This window comes from Zingiber officinale, chromosome 6B (assembly GCF_018446385.1).
Source record: "Zingiber officinale cultivar Zhangliang chromosome 6B, Zo_v1.1, whole genome shotgun sequence".
Taxonomy (NCBI): domain Eukaryota; kingdom Viridiplantae; phylum Streptophyta; class Magnoliopsida; order Zingiberales; family Zingiberaceae; genus Zingiber; species Zingiber officinale.
In genome coordinates this window covers 82,753,691-82,771,124 of record NC_055996.1, presented here as the reverse complement: position 1 = coordinate 82,771,124, position 17,434 = coordinate 82,753,691, and the positions used below count along the sequence as shown (strand labels likewise).

General features: G+C 41.1%; 2 protein-coding genes across 4 annotated transcripts; one reads left to right on the top strand and one right to left on the bottom strand.

Moving 5' to 3' along the window:
- Window positions 1–3,522: 3,522 nt before the first annotated feature.
- On the top strand, window positions 3,523–7,639 carry LOC121992874 (homeobox protein BEL1 homolog). Of its 3 annotated transcripts, none has more exons than XM_042547487.1 (5): window positions 3,523–4,876; window positions 5,452–5,813; window positions 5,979–6,039; window positions 6,119–6,531; window positions 7,501–7,639. In XM_042547487.1, exons 1-4 carry the CDS (start codon window positions 4,268–4,270, stop codon window positions 6,497–6,499), a joined length of 1,413 nt encoding a protein of 470 aa, XP_042403421.1. In that variant the 5' UTR covers window positions 3,523–4,267; the 3' UTR covers window positions 6,500–6,531; window positions 7,501–7,639. The 3 variants fall into 3 exon arrangements, with proteins under 3 accessions (XP_042403421.1, XP_042403417.1, XP_042403420.1); XM_042547483.1 differs by lacking the exon at window positions 7,501–7,639 and having other exon boundaries at window positions 3,524–4,161; window positions 4,256–4,876; window positions 6,119–6,639; XM_042547486.1 differs by lacking the exon at window positions 7,501–7,639 and having other exon boundaries at window positions 3,524–4,161; window positions 4,249–4,876; window positions 6,119–6,639.
- On the bottom strand, window positions 7,064–8,527 carry LOC121992875. Its single transcript, XM_042547488.1, has 3 exons — window positions 8,040–8,527; window positions 7,637–7,941; window positions 7,064–7,358 (listed from the first exon to the last, which is right to left on the bottom strand). Exons 1-3 carry the CDS (start codon window positions 8,347–8,349, stop codon window positions 7,314–7,316), a joined length of 660 nt encoding a protein of 219 aa, XP_042403422.1. The 5' UTR covers window positions 8,350–8,527; the 3' UTR covers window positions 7,064–7,313.
- Window positions 8,528–17,434: the final 8,907 nt, after the last annotated feature.

Here is a 17,434-nt window from a genome sequence, read left to right as displayed (position 1 = left end):
GTGTCGAGCATCCAGAGTCAGCATATAGCATATGACCTTCTATAAAAAAGGAATGGTTGCGGAGCTGAATTGTCCCCATATACATAATCTGAGTTATTGATTGTCGTATAAAAGCAAGCATTAAATCCCTGGGGAATAATCTCTTAGCGAATAAAATACATCTTATCTAGAGAGGTCGCTTGGTTACTATGATTTATTTCCTTCATCTCACTATGAGACGGACAGTGACATACGTTTGAGTTGAACGAGTCATATTTTGCTACATGAATGATTGTGGAGCAATATTTTTTTTGCCCTCGTATTATGATACAACGGTAAAGCGCTTAAACAATTAAATTCCATGGATCAATTTTTAGTTGCGATGCACTGTGGAATTAATTTTCTCTAGTGGGAAGATAATACTGATTGCGGATTGATGAGCCGTTAGCACTTTTGGATTTTTCTAGTGGCCAATCAGATCAATTATTTCTAAGATTAATCCATTCAAAGAGTTAGATACATGGATTGTAAAATAAATAAATAAATAAATAACTCAAGGCCCATGCTTAACGAGGTCTACATAGGACATATCTATGACAATTAAACTATTAGTGAAGTTGAGATGTTACATCAAGAGTTATCGTGTCCTAAATTTATTTGATAGATAGAATATGGACCCGGGCTTTCCATCTTAAATTAGTTGAGTCGTAAGATTTTGATACTAGTATATATAAAAAAGAATAGATAGCTCTTGCCCACATTTACTTATGCGGTGGTAAGTGGCATGATATATTTACCCAAACAACTAGGGTTTATCTCATAACTAATGGGATGATAAAATCTGGATACACGGTATAAAAAAATTTTATAAAAAAAAAATAGGAATAGATAGCTTTAACCATCGGGACAGTGCAATGGTAAAATCTGACTTTTTGAATTTACATTGGTAGCTCATGTGAAATTGGTGGGGATGTAAATGAACCAAATAGTTCACAAGTTATTCGAAGCTCGATTCGGTCAAAAGTTTGAGTTCGTTTGTTTATCTTATCGAGCCAAGTTCGAGCTCGATTTTGAGCTCGACAATTTAATCGAGCCGAGCTCGAGCTTAAGGATATTTGGCTCGTGAACTCGCGAACACGTTTGTTTATAGGCTTGTGAGCTTGGGCTCGAGCTCGGCTCGCTTAAAGGGGTCGAGAATATATTCGTGTATAAGCTCGTGAACTCGGCTTGATTAAAGGGCTCGTGAACATGTTGTGTTGAGTTTGGAAGTTTAATGTAATAGTTTGGGATGTTCAATCATGCGTTGAGTTTATATTATTTTAGTTGTTAGATTTATTGAATATCTATTCAAATGAGTTTTCGAGCTCGCTTAACAAGCATGCAAAACGAGCTCTAAAACGAGTTAGAAAATGAGCTATAAAATGAACATGAAAACAAGCTTGAGCTCGATCGCTTAACGAGTTAGACTCGTTAACTATGATAATCGAGTTAATAACGAGTCAAGTTCGAACTGTTCGTGAGCTTAATAATTCTAAAACGAGCCAAGTTCAAATCTTACAAAAAAAATTCAATTCAAACTCGAATCGAGCTCGAGAGTTCGATCCGACTCATCTATAACCTTAGACAGTATTGAATATCCGAATTATAGAAAGCAAAAAAAGAAAAATAGATGTAGCCTAGTACGATGCAACAGTAGTGGTACAGTCATATTTTCATATATTCAGATTCTATATATTTGGATTAAAAAAAAAAACTTCGATATTTTTCCTTCGACTTGATCTAATCCCACACGTCCTGTGGACACTGACCCTACCTGGCTCCCGCCTCCACGTCCCCTTCCAGCTTTTATCAGTGACACTGCATCCACCTGACAATAAAGCTCCTCCTAAACAATAATCTTGACTCCTATTTTCTACACATTAATCATGAATTATGCCTGTTCTCTCCTCAACAAGTCAAAATTGTCTATTTCTTCAGGGCCTAACCATCCATACCGGCTTTCAACTGTTGTGAAAATCTAGTCAGGCAGGCAGGCAGGCTGTCTCACAGTTCATCCGACCTAAACCGGTAACAAGTAAGCAATTTCTTCCAGCGTGTGTGAAACATGTTGGACACTGTCTCATAAATTTTATAGATTTAGTTGAATTTAAATTATATTAAATTTAATTTAATTTATCTATCAAAATGATTTGAACGGATAATCTTAGACTATCAACAGGATCTGATTTTTATCGAGTGTTAAATATAGATTGTACAGTGGTTGAACGGACAGACAAACTGAGTGGGTAGATCGACTGAGAGAGCAGAACAATCGAGAGGACAAATCGGTCGAGCGAGCATAGTAACCGAGCGACAGAGTACTCGATCGGGCAGAGCAGCAGAGCAAAGTAGCTAATCAGGACGAGAGATCGACTAAGCAGAGTAGCCGACTGGATAGTGCCGTCAAGTTGGCAGAGTAGCAGATCAGACCAAGTGGTTGCCCGGGTAGAGTAGCCTGTGCGACAAAGCAGTCGAAGCATTCGTGCAAGCGAGTGGACTAAGGCTTGTGATGGACGTAATTTTCTTGAAACAGATTCGCTCAATTTTCGGATGTGCTTGAGGTTGAGTAGTAGATCAGGCAGAGCCGACCGAGCGGTAGACTAGAGGTAGGGTGGCCTATAGGCAGATCAGGCTGAGTAGTCAATCGGGTAGAGCGGTCCGAGGCCCACCTCTGGTTGTGCTTCAAGGTATTTTTGGGTCGTCTGTTTCCTAAGATACAATGGTTAACCGTAATACACACCAAGCATTAGTGGTCACGACAAACCAAGAGGTACCAGACTCCTATCACAAATACTCCATTGAGCAAGAGATAGATGCACAACAAAGGAGGAGGGGAACGTAGATGGAGAGCTTTAACTTTTGTGTGTGTGTGTGTTTTGCTTAAGACGAAATCGCTATTAACAATGGTTAATACTTCTGTTATTTTCTTGAATAGCAAATAAAAAGAATTTATATGACAAAATGTTAGTTGTTCCACTTTGCTCTGACTAGTCCGACATTCGACGTGTGCATGTCGTACTCATATATGAGTCAACTTAGTTTAGTGTAAACCAGAACCTAAATTTACACTCCGCGTACCATGTATGAAAGAGAATCTCTTTCTATATATTTATTTACATTATCAATTTATGTGAATCAATATAAATGAACCTTAAATTCTCAATATAAAAATAAATTTCATTCGTAATAAAATTTATTTTTTCTTTCACCTATTTTCCATTACATATACGTAACAAAGCATTCAGATCAGAGGGCGTATATAGTAGCCCACGCAGAAATGCCTTTCTCCCATTAGCTTACACCGGCAAAAAGACAAGCGTGATGAGTTAGTTATCAATGGGCTGGGTTTAAATATGGAGAATTTACATGTTGAAAAAAACATCCAGAGGAAGACAATCCGAAGAAGGAAGATGACGCCAGGAAGACGAAATTAAGACGTGTTTAGTTAGCGTTGATCGTGTATTAGAAAAAAACAGGGTACGAGGTGGGAAACGTGGACCACTAGCGATCGACGAGAGGAGAAATTAAAAAAGAAGGAAGAGGAAGAAGTGAAAAATGGCATGGCATAAGAAGAAGATGCGGTCCCAGGCTTTTGGGGGTGGTCCTCTGCTGTTTTTCCCATTGGCGTTTTAATGGGAATTAGTTTGAAGGCGAGGACCACACCCCCTGCTTTCCTGCTTTTCCTGCTCCTCTTCTTCTTCCTCTCCTCAGTTCATTCGTTAGTCGGTTCTCTCTGTCTCTCTCCCGCGCACAGACAGACTGACTCGCTGTCTCTGCGCGTCTGCGGTGGAGAAGTAGAGCACATCTGAAAAGTTGTGAGAAAGAGAGAAAGGAGGAGTTAGGATTCGTGCCGATCCCTGATCTGCCACTCGACAAAAGATGCAATAAGAAAAAGGGTGGAGGATGCATGGCCATGCGGCGGCTGTTGAGCAAGTCGTTTTACTGAATGCCAAGAGAGAAAGAAAGAAAGAATAAAGGAGAGGCTTTTGCTAAGGATCTATGTTAATGCTTCCTATAACCTCCTTTCTTATACGATCGATCTTTGTGCCCTTTCTTTATTTCTTCCTCTGTATTTCATAGATTAGATTTGATGTAGAGGAAAAGCGCTACTGCTTGATTCTCGTATTTAAATTCACTGGAAAGGTTAATCTTCAGCGAGATCTTTAATATATCATCTCTGTGCTTCAGTTATAATCCATATTTAGATTTTTTTTTTTATGTTTTTCATAGCGCGCAGGATTAGTTCTTGATGGCTTATGATCACTCGACTCATCGTCAGACCTTGGGTTACGCCGATTTCTCCTCCGGCGCCGGCGCGATGCGGGGGCTTCAGTCGAGCCAGGAGCCGTACGGCCTGCAACAAGCGACGGCTGCAGGAATCGACATCATGGGGCGAGCCTTCTTCCCCCCGACGGCCGCTGCTGTCGCCGCCGCCAGCTGCTCCGTGTCGCCGCCGCTGATCAGCGAGAATAATCTGTTGTTCCCGTGGCCGGCAGCGCCGCAGAATCGGATGCTCCTCCACGTCGAATCCTCCTCCTCCTCCTCCTCAGCGAGGTTTCTGTTCGAGGCGGCGCCACCACCCCCTAACCACGCCCTAACCAATTATCCTCCGCCCCCGCTGCTGAAGAACTCCAAGTTCTTGATCCCAGCTCGCGAGCTACTGAACGAGTTCTGCAATCTCAAAACCGCCGGCGCCGGCGGAGCATCCAAGCCCATGGCCGGCAAAAGCAATCCTCACTGGGAGGCAGGAAGGGCGCCCTCTACCTCCTCCAATCCCATCAACAAATCAGCTCTCTACACCTCCACCATCCACGAGCTTCAAGCGCGGAAGGCCAAACTCATAGCCATGCTCCAAGAGGTGATGACCACGATCAATTCAACCCCCTTTTCTTCCCCCCATATAATCGATGTCCAAATTCCCGGCTATCACAGCAAGGACATAATTGATTGGTAACGGTAGGTCTGAGACTGAGAGATAGAATTGAAAGGCCACCCACCAGATTTGCACTAGAAGTGTGTAGTAATCGTATACCTGGATTTTACACCGGGGCATTGGTGCTGCGGCAAGGTGACTTTTTCAATTTTTCAAACATCAAAGAATCCGAGTCTTATAACTTTAATTTACGATTTATTCTGGAATTTTCATGGGATAGAACCGGTGGATTAATTGGCGTAATTAAGTTAAATAGAGTTGATGATGAATCTATCCGAGTTCAATTATGCATGCAGTAGGGCAGTAGTAGCAGCAGTAGTGGCTGTCATTGGTGCAGTGCTGCGTCTGAACTGCAGGAAACATCTATTCCTTTCCATCTAGGCCTGCAGGCTGCAGGCCCTCCATCCCTCCTCTATCATCGCCCCACCATATCCCCCTCTCTTGAATTCGCTAACCCTAATTACTTTAGATTGATTAATTCGGTTTGATTTTGATTTTAGGTGGACAGTGGGTACAGGCGGTATCGCGAGCAAATGCTCGCTCTGGTGTCGTCGTTCGAGGCGGTGACCGGCGAGGGATCGGCGGCGGTGTACTCCACCTTGGCGTCCAAGGTGATGTCGAGGCACTTCCGGTGCCTGCGCGACGGGATCGCAGAGCAGGTGCAGGCGATGAGGGAGAAGGACGATCGCGCGGTCGCGGCAGGGACCACCCGCGGCGAGACGCCGAGGCTGAAGCTGATCGACCGGTGCCTCCGGCAGCACCCCGGCGTGATGGAGAGCCACCCCTGGCGGCCGCAGAGGGGACTCCCCGAACGCTCCGTCGCCGTCCTCCGTGCATGGCTCTTCGAGCACTTCCTCCACCCGTAATAATTACACATTATAATTTCATCATCATCATCTTCTTTTTCTTCATATGACAGAATATTTAACATGCTCAACCTAGTTAGTTCTTGACATGCTTCACATACAACACATGCAGCCACACTTCTTCGAGCAAATCAAATTGATTAATTGATTATAATCTGCAGGTATCCTAGCGACGTTGATAAACATATATTAGCTCGTAAAACTGGACTCTCCAGGAGTCAGGTGCAAATATATTTAACTCTCCCTTTCTCTTTCGGTCAGTCGGCTTTGATCTTTCTTATAATTGTAATTATGATCACAGGTATCAAATTGGTTCATTAACGCTCGGGTACGGCTATGGAAGCCCATGGTGGAAGAGATGTACATGGAAGAAACAAAGGACGAGGAGTTCATGCAAACGACTGAACTAGTGGAGATGGATGAGGAGCAGAAGCCGGGAGCAGGGCAGCTGCAGCTGCCCGACCCGGACTCGCTCTCCTGGGTCATAAGTGGCCGCGACGGCGGCAGCAAGGGCTCCCGAAACCCTAGCGAGAGCTTCGGCGTCGTCGACATCGACTTCGCGTCCTACGGCGGCGGTGGCGGCGGCGTGTCGCTGACGCTCGGCCTGCAGCAGCACGATGGCGGCGGAGAGCACGCTGACCTCATGGGAGCTCATCAGTTGCTGCGAGACTTGGCGGGGTGATAATTAAATCGATTACAAGTCTAATAATGGAGGTAATTAAGGTGATTAATTGAAGATTAACGAGTCAACGCTTGTTGTTTAGACATGCACTCATACCTGTTGATCATGGAGTATATATAGATTATTGTGATGTTAATTGATTTCTGGATCATCGATTCATGCCCACATTCCTCTTGATTAACTTATAAGCTTAATTTATAATTAAGTTGCTCTGAGACATCGACCGAGTCAAGTACATTACCAAGTTATAAGACTTCAAAAGTAATTAATTTCTTAGTAGTTTTATCTTCTACCTAGGCTTACACACATCATACATGCCCTAAAAATAATATAAGATTTGAATTGTCTTCAAGTTCTTAAATGTGTTGATCCAATATTAAAATATTATAATTTTTGATAATTTACTTAGTAAAATATCTTCTTATCTCATTTATTTTCTAAGAATACACAAATAGTGACCATGAATTTTATACTTATCTAATTTTTTTAATAAAACATTTTCCTTGAAAAAGTAATCCCCCAAAATAATAAAATGATAATCAAAGGTATCCCTATGTTAAAATATTTGTCTTTTAAAAAAATGAAATAAAGGGGTATATACATTGCTTATGGGCTGGAGAGCTTACACACAGCTCTCAAATGAGGCACATAAAAGTGTACAATATTTCACATAACTACACAAGGTAAAACTATCCAAAAACATTGATCATATTTTTGTTGTTTGCTCAACAAAATTGATCACTTTGTGAAAGGTAAAACCTTCAATTGGCAACAGAAAATTGTAGTGTGTTGTATTCCATCAACTACAACTCCCTCATAGTTTGATGTCCCCTTTGATTAGTCCTCCTTTTACTTTTACCTGCAGAATGTTTGACCAAAAGTTTACTGAATTAGTTGATGCAATTAATCCGCAAGTAATTAATTAGAATGCATCATCATTAGGTGACTAATTACAGTGTTTTTGATGAATAATTTGAGCCAATGTTACTCTGTTCCTGCAGAGAACAGAGTCATTTGCTGAAGATTTGAAGTGATCGGCGAAGGAAACCGAAGGATTCGTTTTTCCGAACAAATATTTTAATTGAACGGAAATCGAGGAAGAAATCGGAGCAATTAATTAAGGATCGTTGACGTTACCGCTTCGACGTCGATCCTGTAAACGAGCATCTTGCGCCGCTCCCTGCAGCTCGTCCGGTACGCCGCCACCACGTGCGCGATGGCCATCGCCACCGAGGCCAAGAACAGCATCTCCACGGCAGCCGCATCGTCGCCGGCGGCCAGAGCGAGGACTCGCCGCGGCTCCACTCCTGGAAGCGAACTATCCGCGACCGCCGACGACATGCTGGAGACCTTGAGCAGGACGTAGACGACGGAGGCAGAGCTACAGGCGGAGGCAACGCAGAGGTACACCCCCCGACTCCCCCCGCAAGAGAGAAAAGCACCTGAAAAGCCCAGCGATAAAGAGAAAAAAAACAGAGCTAAACACTTACTCCGGCGAGCAATTAATCAATTAAAAAACTCCCCTTCCGGGTCGACTTACAGAGGATTAAGAGCGACCGGAGGGCGGAGACGATGGGGAGGTCGACCAGGGAGGAGCGGAAGCTGAAGCTTCTGAGCTGTCGGGACATGGAAGCGGCGGAGAGTGGGGAGTCAGCGGCGGCAGCGGAGACGACAGCAGCGGGGAAGAGCAAGTCGAGGACGACGACGAGCAGGGGCGGGGCGCAGTCGAGCAGGAGGGAGGCGAGCATGGAGGCGAGGAAGAAGAGGGTCTTGGCCCACCGCCACGGGCGGCTGCCAAGGGGCCTCGTCCTCGGCGAGCCGCCCATGGCCATCAGGGTCTTCTTCTCCATGGCTCGTCAGCGGCGGCCGCGGCAACCAGCTCAAGAACAATCAAAAGCGTGGGAATGGAATCCTACGTTAGCGATCAAAATTAAAAACAAAGTGGCGGCCGCGAAGAATCCGCGTCCAATTGGCACATCGCCAACCGCCCTCTACCTTTCTCATTTAACTTAACCTTTTTCCTCCATAAAAAATCCCTCGTCTTCATAGCAAAAACCTCTGTTCAGTGCGAGTGAAGATAAGTCATTATTCTCCGAAAGGACTTCTTTTTCCTTCTTTTTGTTTTTTTTCTTTTCTTTTCATTGCTGTATCATTCACCATCTGCCCGCGGAGTGCACGCGGAATTCTCCATCTATGTCTACTTAACTTAAATATAAGACGGTAAATTAATTAAACATTCATGAGCAAGATGTTAAAAATTATCATCAACATGATAAATAAAAAACATTTAAAATGTACCAATAAAATTATATTATTAAGTTTAATAATCGATCAAATAAATTTAATTCATTTTCATTTTAGATTCGAGTGACTCAATTATCTTAATATACAAGGTTATCAAATTCATTAACAATGGGATTAATTTATTTTTTTTAGTTTACTTGGGAGGGCAGGCAAATGCGAGGAAGGATAGGTTGACATATATATATACTTGCGATGTAAGGAAATTAATGATTCTGACAGATTGATCTGCTGATGGTGTCCACGTGAACTGGGCCAGCCTTTATTTATGTTTATTGTAAGGGTTGGCTTATAGTGAAGGATAGGAAGTTGGAAAGAAAGGAAAGAAGTTAGATAGAAAGTTATCTGTGTTTAGGTAGACCTGACCACGATTCGGAACCGACGGTTCGACGGTTCGGAACCGTCGGTTCGACGGTTCCAGGCAGATCGACCCTTAACCTTAACCGCCCAAGACGGTTACGGTTCACGGTTCAGAACCGTCGGTTCACGGTTCGGTTCACGGTTCGTCACGGTTCAAGATTAATATGTTAATAAAAATTAAAAATTAAAAATTAAACATTAAACATTAAAAATTAGAAATTAAAATTTATTAAAAAAAGGGCTTGCACTTATTTAAGTTGCCTACGTATCCCTTTAGGGGAATCAAAGCCCACGTAGTTCTTTTACATTTTAATCCTTTTACATTAGGAAGTGGTGTTACTATTCACTTCCATTTCCTGTTTCCATCGTATTTGTTCCTTCAGTATCAAAATTTTCAACTTCGTCATTAGAAAGTTGCATTCCTTGGATTTTTTTTTTCTCGGCTCTAGTCCAATCGTTGAGTAATGCTTGAGCTTCCATGAGTCAAGAGACTAAGTCAATCGTCGTTCATCTAATATGTTCTCATCAGCATATAATGTCTGCTCCACAACAATAGTTAACACTGAGCAAGCTAAAATTTCTTTGGTGATCACGGAGAGGACGGGAAAGATTTAAGCCTTCTGTGATCATCACTTTATGATATCAAAATTTTTTCTATCTACTTCACTAAAATCAAAAGAAGTCATAAAATAATTCTCAAGTTCCTGTGTGGAATTTATGGATCCTCATGGATGTTTCGTCTGTTCTTTTTATAAGAGTTATACTTTTGTAAGTTTTAACTTACTATTAGTAGTTTGTTGTGTTTCAGAAATATTAGATTATATTCCATATTTTACATAATATTGATTATAAATATCATATAAATAAATTATAAAATTATATATAATATTAATTGGATCTGTAGAAGAAGAATCTTTAGTTGGAATTAAAGCATCATAATATAAAGTTAACATTTCTTGTAAAACTTCTAATTTAAATCTAGGATCTAAAGCAAATGCAATTAAATAAATTTCAGGAATTAAATAAAAATATTTTTCCCATTTAGTTTTCATAGCTAAGATGCAAGGAGATAAAGATTCATTATTAATATGTTCATTTAAAACTAATACTATATTAGAAAAATTTTCTAAAACTAATTGAGCAATGGGATAATAAACACCGGAAAGTTGTTCGGTTGCATCATTAAATACTTTTAAAATTTCACAAATACTACTACAAATATTCTATTGTTGTGAAAATAAATATATATTAGTATTAGTGTTTTGTGCAAAAAATGAACATAATAATTCTTTATATTGAAATGAATCTTGTAATAATTGGTATGTTGAATTCCAACGTGTTGGTACATCACGTGGAAATTTTTTAGGTCTCATTCCATTAATTTTACAAAACCTACCCCATTGTTTCATTATAGATGGATGAGACCATAAATAAGAAATTGCAATTCTAATTGGTTTAATATAACTTTCTAAAAATTTTAAACCATCTTGAACACATAAATTTAAAACATGGCATACACAACGAATATGAAAAAATAAACCTCCAATAATAGGTTGACAAACAAATTTTAGATCATCTATACAAGCGGTATTAGAACTAGCATTATCTAATGATATTGAAAATATTTTATGAGTTAAACCATATTCTTCTAAAATTAAACATAATAATTGTGCGATATTATGAGCATTATGTGATTCATCAAAAACTCTATAAGCTAATAATCTTTTTTGGAGATTCCAAGAGTTATCGATCCAATGGCAAGTCACACCCATATACGAATGTGTTTGCCAATGATCACTCCAAATATCGGAACATAAAGAAACTTTATTATCTAATTTACTAAATTCATCAATTAAATTCTTTTTCCTTGTTTTACTAATTTTTTAATTGTACGAGTAAGTGTAGTCCTAGGAACACGTTTAGCACATGGATTAAGAGATTCTTTACAAAATCTTCAAATGTGCATTTAGATCCAAAACTAAAAGAAAGATGTTCTACGAAACAAATTTAGCTAATGATTCTCTTAATTTATTATCCGAATATAAAAATAAACCGGAATCGGTACTAACGCTAGTTCACGAAAATCATGATAATTGTGTTTGCAAAAAGCCGAGTCCATATTCCGTCGGGTGCTTCGTTTCTACATGTCGTTTCAACGACCCACCGCTGGTTTGGAAGAAGCATTGCATTGCTTACATTTTGCACGCATTTCTCCCAAGAGTGACCTTCTCAAAATGTTTAGTAAAAATAGAAGATTTTAGAGGAGGAAGTTCCGAACCTTAGAAGTAATTGCATCGGTACTTCCTTGTGTGTCGGTGTCGGATTCGAAGATGCTCGATCTCATCATGTGGATTGAATGTTGGGGTCCTCCTCCGGCATTCATTATTTGCTTTCCTTCCGAGCTCGAGATGATGCACCTCCGGCCTCCTTCCATTGTAATTGAAAACGAAAGCGTGTAGAGATTAGAGAATACGAAATGAGATTAAGAGTAGAGAAGATGTGTGAAAATGATGAAATAAGCTCTCTATTTATAGAGTTTTGATAATATGGACACTAAATCATAGCCATTGATCAAAAACGGTCAAATGATCCTAACCGTTGAAAAAATACCTAAAAACCCTCCCAACGGCGAACCGACGGTTAACCGGCGGTTCATATCCGTTGCGGCGGTTCAAGCCGTTAAAAAAAAAAAATTAATCACACCACGCATTATTCGCGTACATCCAATGAACCGGAACCGGCCCGGCAACTTGCCGGGCCGGTTCCGGTTCGACCCGGCGAACCGGGTCAACGGGCAACCGGCCCGTTGACCCGGTTACGGGCCCGGGCCGGGTCCGGGCCAGACCCGGCCCGGGGTCGGGTCTATGTTTAGGTGGAAGGAAAGATCGAAGATGAAAAGGAACTCTTTGCAATTAATGAATCACAAGTGAGGTTTGGCCATGGTTGTGGATTAATACCCTTTATAGGGAGGCAAATCACAACCCAAAGACAACTCAATTTGGGTTGTTTGATCCATTTTAATCACCTCCCCCCTAGAGGCCTAGACCCAACCAAACCCTAGCAAGAGAGTGACTTTTCTTTCCATTTTTTTTTTCAAGAATTGTTTTAGGAAGAAATCTGAATATTTTTAATCTTCTTAATTTTCAATCTTCTCAAAAAAAAAAAAAAAAAAAAAAGTGGAACCGTCATATGCTCTAATTATTACTAGATCATCGATTCATCAGATGGTGCAATTTTAAAAATATGTTTCGCAGCTAGTTTGGTCCAATGTTGTGATAGAAACATGATTAATTAGGTTACATTATTTCAGCTTATCACATCTCCTGGGACTCAACTTACCAAACATGCTTCGAATGGTTGAATTAAGCTAGACTAAAGGCACCTACAAAATTAAAACCAATCTTTTCTCTTACTATCGATTTAGCAAAGACACTAGTTAAAAGAAAATAAACAATCCTCGGGTTGTTAATCCAAGAACTATGAAAACTTCACTATCTTCTTCTTCAAAAATGACCCGGAGATGAAAATGCCTCTTACAACAATTTAACACTGTTGTTTCCGGTAAATTCCGGAGTATGCAAACTGATCGTCGAGGCTAGTGTTCGACACTATCTCCGTAAACGATATTGCTCCGCTAAGGTGCTTAACGGATTGTTGCAATTCGTTCCCAAGATACAACGACGACAATCGTCTCGGAATCGTAGCACTCCGACTTCCGAGACCAGCGAACCTTCTCGTAGGCTTCTTGGACTCTTGAATGCACAAGATGAGTGAGTGAATACTTGAGGAAGAGAAGATTAAGTTGAGTGATTTGATTCCAATCTGGAGGGTTCTATTTATACAGAAGGAAGAGGCTTTAGGGAGGGGTGTGACCTTTGGGTGGATTAATCTGGGCCGTCCGGACTGAAGAGTTATAACCCTTCACATAGCCCCTTTAATCTCATCCATCAGATCTAAGAGTTGTGACTCTCAGATCTATCAGCCATCGGATCTGGATCCATTGATCCGATGCTTCAGATCATGTCTCATCCCAAGCCGTCAGATCGTGATTCATTGTGATCCAACGCTCTAGATCGCATCACAAGCGATCCACCATACTTCTTTGATCAACGTTGATCAACGACTGCCATCCGTTCGCCCAACCAACTGTCCAGTCATCTCCCTTTGCCCACGAGGATGCCACATAGGCACTGCCATGTCAGGTACTAGCCTGACACGTCACCCGAGTGCCATGTAGGCACTGCAATGTCACCTGGAGCATAAATTTAAGCTCCTCAATGCGCCTACAAAGCGCCCATTGCGCACGTGCGGGTGGCGGGCTCACAGGTGCGAGCACCTGCTCGCCCCTGAGCAGAGAGTACCTGGTACTTTTCTGAGTTAACTCCAATAACTCAACATCATTAATAAGTAAGGAATGCACATCGGAAATTTCCGATGTGGGACTATTCTCCCTTGCATTTCCTTAATGAATAACCAACGTTATTTTGGGCCGACTTTGAACATTAATTTCTCATTCACCCTTAATCGGTTTTGAGCAAATTAATAGTCTAAATCTATCTACGCGAAACGTAGATTTCAATTTTGAAGTCAATTACGACTTTCAACAATTGATGGCTTCCGATTTTTCCTCCTCACAATCGTATTGGTCCATTTAGGCCCCAATATCCAACAATCCCCCACATGAATGGAAATTAATGTAATGCGTGTATGCATGCTGACACTTTACAAGAGTCCAATCGATAAGTCACTGCATCGGGAGAGGTAGCTTGTGGCTTTGAACCTTCCGTAGTGGAATGCTATCGAGTATACTAGGCTGCGCAGTGAACGTGATGTCTTGAACTGCTCAGCTACAGAGACCTATCTCACCTACTTTAGGTTCTCATGGTTGGTTCCGTTTTGGCCATGGACACCATCTTGGATTCATGAGTGTTTCATTGAAGCGGCCTGTCTTCACACTCACATAGGTGACACTTCTATCAAGAGTATCCTACCATACTCCACCTTATAAGGTATAGAAGTCACTAAAAGCATAAGCTTAACCTCACTACATGAGGTAGGACAGCACAAATTCATCCTAGGATTGGGATAGAGATAAACTATCTCCTGTGCTGAACCACAACTTCTGAAACTTTGTTGTCCCATTGAACCAAGATCTTGGGATCTCCAGTCAACAAGGTTGGGTTTTCCACTTCAGTCGTTTTCAGTTGTAGATTTTTAATCCCATTCCTCTTGATGAGCAGATACTTGATCTCGACTCAACCCTTTCGTAAGAGGATCTGCCAAATTATCTTTGGACTTAACATAGTCGATTGCAATCACTCCATTCGAGATCAAGCGCCTAATGGTATTATGTCTACGACGTATATGTCTTGACTTCCCATTATACATACTACTCTGTGCCCTTCCAATCGCCGATTGACTATCACAATGGATCAGATTTTTCCCAGCTCGGAATATCTTCCAAGAAGTTCCGCAGCCATTCAGCTTCCTCAGCTGCTTTGTCTAGTGCTATAAACTCGGATTCCATAGTCGACCGAGCAATGCACGTCTGCTTAGTGGATTTCCAAGATACTGCTCCCCCACCGATCGTGAATACATATCCACTAGTGGATTTGGAGTCTTTTGTATCTGATATCCAATTAGCATCACAATATCCCTCCAACACAGCGGGATATTTTCCATAATGTAATCCATAGTTCATAGTATATTTCAAATATCTAAGAACTCGCATCAATGCCTTCCAATGGGCGTCGTTTGGATTACTGGTGAAACGACTCAGCTTGTTGACCGTACAGGCAATATCCGGACGTGTGCAGTTTGTAAGATACATCAAACTGCCTATTATCCGAGAGTATTCCAACTGCGATATGGTCTCACCATGGTTTTTCGCTAAGTGTTGACTTAGATCCATAGGTGTTTTTACAGTAGAAAGATCGTACGCATTGAATCTTTTCAATACTGATTCTACATAATGGGATTGTGTTAGAACTATCCCCTCTGATGTCCTGAGAATTTTAATTCCCAATATAACATCTGCTTGACCCATATCTTTCATATCGAAATTTTTGGTCAACATTTTCTTTGTAGTCATGATTACATCATGATTACTGCCCATTATTAGCATGTCGTCTACGTACAGACAGACGATTATATAGCTTTTGGGTATGTCTTTGACATAATGCATTTGTCACATTCATTTATTCTGAATTCGTTTGACAGCATTACTTTGTCAAATTTTTCGTGCCATTGTTTAGGCGCTTGTTTAAGTCCGTATAACGACTTAACAAGTCGACACACCTTTTTCTCATTTCTTGGAGCTATGAACCCTTCGGGTTGCTCCATATAAATTTCTTCTTCCAACTCACCATTTAAGAACGCAGTCTTAACATCCATTTGATGTATTTCAAGGTCATACAGTGCTGCAATGGCTATTAGCACTCGTATGGACGTAATCCTTGTCACCGGTGAGTAGGTGTCGAAGTAATTAAGGCCTTCCTCTTGCTTGTACCCTTTGGCTACAAGTCTGGCCTTATACTTGTCAATTGATCCATCAGCTTTATACTTGCGTTTTAGTATCCACTTACAACCTAATGGTTTATTACCAGAAGGAAGGTCTACTAATTCCCAAGTATGATTATTCATGATAGACTCAATCTCACTATTGAGACTTCTTTCCACATTGGAGCATCGGGACTAGAGAGAGCCTCACTTAATGTTCTTGGTTCCATTTCGACATGAAAGTCATGTAATCTGGCCGAACGATTTCTCAACTCTAGCCCGTTTGCTACGACGTGGCTCTTTGTTTTGATCGTCAATAGTTCTTTTATAACACTAAGTTCGTAGCGACATTCTCGTTTGAACTTCCGTTGTTATCATTTTCAACATTTCCCTTCTTATTTGGGAATACGTTTTCAAAGAATATTGCATTCCGAGATTCTATGGTTGTTCCCACATGAATATCGGGAATGTCCGATTTGTGAACTAGGAAACGATATGCACTACTATTATGGGCATATCCGACAAATACCGCATCGAACGTTTTAGGTCCGATCTTTACTTGCTTTGGTTTAGGTACTTCGACCTTTGCCAAGCACCCCCACACTTTCAGGTATTTGTACGAAGGCTCACGGCCTTTCCATAGTTCATAAGGAGTTTTATCACTTTTCTTATGAGGGATTTTGTTGAGAATGTGATTTGCCGATAATATTGCTTCCCCCCACAAGTTTTGAGGTAAGCCTGAATTTATCAACAAGGCATTCATCATCTCTTTTAGTGTTCGATTTTTACGTTCGGCAACACCGTTCGATTGAGGTGAGTAAGGTGCCGTTGTTTGATGAATAATGCCAGATTCTGAACAAAATTCATTAAACGGTGCACCATATTCTCCACCTCTATCGCTACGAATTATTTTAATTCGTTTGTCAAGTTGATTTTCAACTTCTGTTTTATAAGTTCTAAATGCCTCTAGGGCTTCGTCTTTACTTCTTAAAAGACATAACAGAACTTTGTGCAGTCATCGATAAAAGTAATAAAATACTTTTTACCTCCTCTAGTTTGCACAAATTTCAAGTCACATAGATCACTATGTATTAACTCTAGAGGAGTCGTTGACCTTTCCACCGAATGAAAAGGTAGTTTCGTCATTTTTGCTTCCACGCACACTTCACATTTGTGTGTTCCGTCAACATTGACGTTTGGTAATAAATTTAATTTGACGAGACGTTTAAGAGTATTATTATGCACATGTCCGAGTCGATCATGCCACAAATTAAAACACTCAACAACATAGCTGGAAGCATTTATTTTATTACCATCAATATTTCGGAGTACAGGCATTACAACCATTTTGAATAGACCCTTTTCTAGGTACCCCTTTCCTACGAAGATATTATTCTTCGTAAGTACAAAGTTGTCTGACTGGAACACTAGCCTAAATCCGGCCTTAACTAGTGCCGCTCCAGAAACTAGGTTCTTACTGATGTCGGGAACATGGAGTACATCAATGAGTGTTAGCTCCTTTCCGGACGTCATCTTCAGAACAACTTTTCCGAGTCCGACAATTGGCGACGTCGTGGAATTACCCATATAGAGCTTCCTGCCATTTATCGGAGTATACTTGGAGAACATCGCCTTATCGGAACAGATATGACGAGTTGCTCCAGTATCAATGAACCACTGCTTTGGGTTGGTATCCACCAAGTTGGCTTCAAATACAACCGCAGTGAGATCCAAGTCCTCAAGAGAGGTTGCGACGTGGTTCGCAGCATCCTTTGG